Source organism: Aspergillus brasiliensis (assembly GCF_001889945.1).
Source record: "Aspergillus brasiliensis CBS 101740 unplaced genomic scaffold ASPBRscaffold_1, whole genome shotgun sequence".
In the NCBI taxonomy this organism is placed as follows: Eukaryota; Fungi; Ascomycota; class Eurotiomycetes; order Eurotiales; family Aspergillaceae; genus Aspergillus; species Aspergillus brasiliensis.
In genome coordinates this window covers 1,869,888-1,874,149 of record NW_027137442.1, presented here as the reverse complement: position 1 = coordinate 1,874,149, position 4,262 = coordinate 1,869,888, and the positions used below count along the sequence as shown (strand labels likewise).

The 4,262-nt window shown below is 46.0% G+C and overlaps 1 protein-coding gene across 1 annotated transcript; it reads right to left on the bottom strand.

Moving 5' to 3' along the window:
- Positions 1 to 529: 529 nt before the first annotated feature.
- On the bottom strand, positions 530 to 2,343 carry ASPBRDRAFT_654832 (cytochrome P450; the record flags this gene model as incomplete). The annotated part of the gene is made up of 8 exons (XM_067628545.1): positions 530 to 696; positions 775 to 964; positions 1,027 to 1,185; positions 1,258 to 1,441; positions 1,499 to 1,611; positions 1,679 to 1,838; positions 1,900 to 2,006; positions 2,068 to 2,343. The coding sequence occupies 8 exons, from the start codon at positions 2,341 to 2,343 to the stop codon at positions 566 to 568; spliced, it is 1,320 nt and encodes a 439-aa protein (XP_067484697.1). The 3' UTR covers positions 530 to 565.
- Positions 2,344 to 4,262: the final 1,919 nt, after the last annotated feature.

Below are 4,262 nucleotides of genomic sequence, written 5' to 3'. Positions count from 1 at the left end.
AAATATATAAACATATATATTGCCGTAGAGAAAGATTAGTGCTACGATTGGATATAACCAAAATACATTCTGGAAATAAAATAATCTTATATAATAAGATCGATATATAAATCATTATCACAATCACTGAGGTAATATTACACTTCTGTATAGACCCTCTAGTGACTTAATACATAAACTAAAACCTTTCTACAAAAAGAGGCTTTTTATTATCTCAATTATTCTATTAGGTGGATAGTCAGCTGGCACGGTCATACTAGCTAGGGATATAGTTTAATGTACGGAGTAATCGGGCACTGATCGAGACAACCTAATATGATTTGGACCGAGACTCAGAAAACCACGAAACTAAAGAGAAATGGAATTCGCTTAACTAGATCTAGTATGGCAGTGTGCTGGCAATTCCTACATCGTGACAGCGAATGGTTTTTAAAAAACACTGGTTCCCCTTAACCCAGTATCTCTACAGCTTCTTGAATAACTATCGTCTGGTGTTGTAGTAGAATTACTTCATGTATAATACTTTCCAGTTGCATTCGTTCACTGAAGATGCTTAATGATCACATCACAGGGAACTGGAGAATCCCCACGTCACAGGAAGCTCAAGAACCCCCACGTCCTTGGTAGCAGGAGTCCATTTGATGCGCTCCTTCGGAATGGCGAGACGAAGGTCTGGGATTGTCTGGAACAGGATAGCTGTAAGGCAGTCGAACGGTTAGTTAGTTGGACGACTAGTCACAAGACCAGCGAAGTGAGTGATGCGAGGGAGCCTACAGAAGACAGTCTCGAGTTCCACCCGGGCGAGACGTTCGGCGATACAGCGATGTACACCGTAACCAAAGCCAAGACCTTCCTCTGGTCCCCGCTTTCGGAACATATTGAAGGTATCTGGATCGGGGAAGACGTCGGGGTCACGATTGGCGGCCTGGTTGGAGGCAATAATCCCTTCGCCAGCTTTTATCTTCTAAATCAAACCATCAGTCTCGTTCTAGTGAGTCATAATTTGGGGAAAGGGGGCCCGGAAACATTTCCACGAATCTCTATATCCACCTTGGCTACTCGGCGTGTAGCAAATGAAGACGCTGTGTGGTACCGGCAAAGCTCTTCAACGAATAGTTTTGACAATGAGGGGTCTTCTATGAGACGTGATAGTTGATCTGGGTGGTCTAGCAACGTTATGACACCCTATGGATGTATTACGATTAGCTGACAAAAAAGAATCGAGCTTCGCACCGCTCGGGGTTGCTTTAGTCGTACCAAGCAAATCATGCTGACCATGGTAGCATTTCCAGCGACTAAGAGAAGGAAGGCAATCTGGACGACATCAAGCTTCTCCAAGTATCCTGGTTTCAGCTGTTCCACAATAAGTGTGCTTATAATGTCGTTGCCTTGTTTGACAATCTTCTTGTCGGTCAACTTCTCCAGGTATTCAAGAAGCTCCCTGTAGGGAGTATCAGTTCATTGCCACGAAAACGGGTCAGAGGCACTAGGATCTCACTGATTAGCATGTTGTGCAGCTGCAGCGGTGCTACTTCCATTGCTTCGGGTAGCACTACAACTGCTCAAGTATTCGAAGTCCTCTTCGGGGATGCCAAGGAGCTTGTAAATAACCTGTAGAGGAAGTGTTAGCCCAAGTACAACCATCACGCTAACATGTTCGATTCTGGGTATCATGTACTTTAGAGGGGATCGGCAGAGCAAAATACTTCACAAGATCCACCACCTTTTTACCCTTCTGAGCTTCGATCAATTCACCCAGATAACGCTGAACGGTCTTTTGAATGAAGGGAAGAAGTTTAGCGACATAGTCATCAGTGAAAAAGCCGCTGACCATGTCTCTGACAGGCAGACGTCAACATCATTTTTCGTACCTTCAATATCCATGGGAGCCCAGCTTACCTCTGTCGGGTATGATCCGGCGGATCCATATCCACGAACGTCGGGCGATTTTTGGCGGCCTCCTTCCCACCGGGAGACATCTCGGGGAACCCTTCCCTCTGACGAACCTGATATGAATTATTAAAGATTTCGTCTGTAGTTGGCAGTACATCGAGTGACTAGGCATACCTTAGACAAGCGAGGGTCTGTAAGGACGTCACGCACATCCTTGTGCTTCACCACGAGCCATGGATGACTTCTATCCCAAAGCTCCACGTGGGAAACAGGACATCTTCGGAGCAAGTGGTGAAATTCTGACGGAGGCTCATCACCTCTGGGACGGACGAAAGGAAAAGAAGGGTACACTTGATCTGGAGTATTGTAAGACCCAAGATGGTGAATTTCTGCCAACCATGGAAGTTCGATCAAACATCCGGCAGCCAAGGTACACGAACCTGAAGACATTGTACAGCGCGGGAGATTGTTCAGTGATTATTAGAAACTGTAAAGATCTGAAAGCTTAGTTGTAGGTTTGAACTTTTCCTCCCCTTCTCATCGTGTTGATTTATATACCCCCATCCGATCGACAAGGTTTGTGAAGCCGCCGGGAAGGATGTCCCTCCCAGTTGAGTGTTGGACTTGGAATCTATCCAAGTGATCCATGTAGTTAATGTTACATTGGATATGGTCTGACTCGGGGCCGACATCAAAGTGCTATCTTATTGGCGAAACTATAGGGAAATCGCAGTCCAGATGGCCGTGGAAGGTCGACTGGGTGTGTTGAAACGGCTATTGCGGAGTCCCTGCCGCGGAGCACCGTTTCCGTATCCAACGTTTTATGGTAGAAGGTGTAGTACTAGCCCTTCATCAACGCCAATATGTGACGCAAAGTAAGCTACGGGAAGAGGAACATCGACCACCGTGCTTGGGTGGCTTACTCTCTCGACTGCATGCTGAATCGGCTGCACTATCATACCATCTCGGTGCATTCGATTATGCCTGAGGAGGGAATTGAGGAAGTAATGTAAAGATGGCCCACTATCTTTGTCGCAGACTGGGTCATACTTTGCTCGACCATATGTGCCGGTCAACGAAGGCCAAATCCACCGTTCGCTAGTCCCCCAGACTTGGGACTATCTAGTTCATCCTGGCTCTGGTGACAAACCCGATCGAGACAGGGGAGTTGGACCGAGCATATACAGGCAAGATCAAGACTTGCATATCAAATTGCGGTTGCCTAATAAACCCAGTCGCTACTTGTGTGTTAATTCCCTCACCCAAGCCAGGAGTAGGAGCTTTATGCCATCTTCAGTAGATCCCAGCTTAGGTAGACAATCCATAACCAATGATTCTCTGAACAATATCACCCGCCGCCATTCACAAGAGTGGCAATGCATGCCTCGAGCGACGCGAGGAACCGTGTCCCCGTAGTGACTGCGTCTGCGACCCAATGTCATCGCAGCCGTGACTCCTCGTCTAAACACAAACCCCTCCCGCAGCAACAAATTTGAGGCCAACGTGCCAATAAAGCGCTATCCACTGCAGCCATATATACTGTTCGACCCTTTCAGGGACCAGGGAGGCGGAGCTGGCGGAGCGAACAAGCCCGTCGCCTCCTCCGTTACTGCCCTGCAGTACTAAGACATCTGGCCGGACTGATAGATGTACTTAATTGTTCCACAAGAGCACTGGATCCCACAGAAAGTTTTTGATACAAGGTTTTCGCAACCATTATTTCCTCTGATTTGCAATAAAAACCCTGCATCTCAGGGTGAAACCGTTTGCAGCGATGATGAATGGTGCCAGGATTAATGAAGTGAGATGCAGAATATAACCTGGGCCGTCCATTTGGCTGCAGTGACGATATTAAGAGGGGCATATCGCCCCAGATGCCGCAATTTCCGCCAGGAAGAAGTCGACTTCCTAGTTATGGAGCCAGTAAATCGGGAGTAAGTGATATCGAGGTACACTACATGTTCAAAAGTCTTGGGACACCCGCCTCAAGATTTGACCCCATTCAAAACTTGATATCTCTACCGTTACTTTCTATGCACAAACGTATCTTTGCTGTTGGTCTTTCCTAGCTTGAGCGCTTTGTATAATAGACTTTAATCTTACAGACTGTCGTAATACATCTTGGTCTCGTCAACTTTCTAAATGGATGTATTATCTTGTTAAAACAGCAATATATCAGGATTGTTTAGAGACTGACAATTCGTTTCAAAAATCCAGATGTAACCGATTGTGATAGAGTTAATTAACGTCTAGTGCAGGACCATCAGGTAATATACTAGAACAACCTCTATAGTCATAATAGCTACTAATCCTTCAAGAACCAGTCTATCCGGTGGATATATATTATCTTTACTATTCATACATCAATA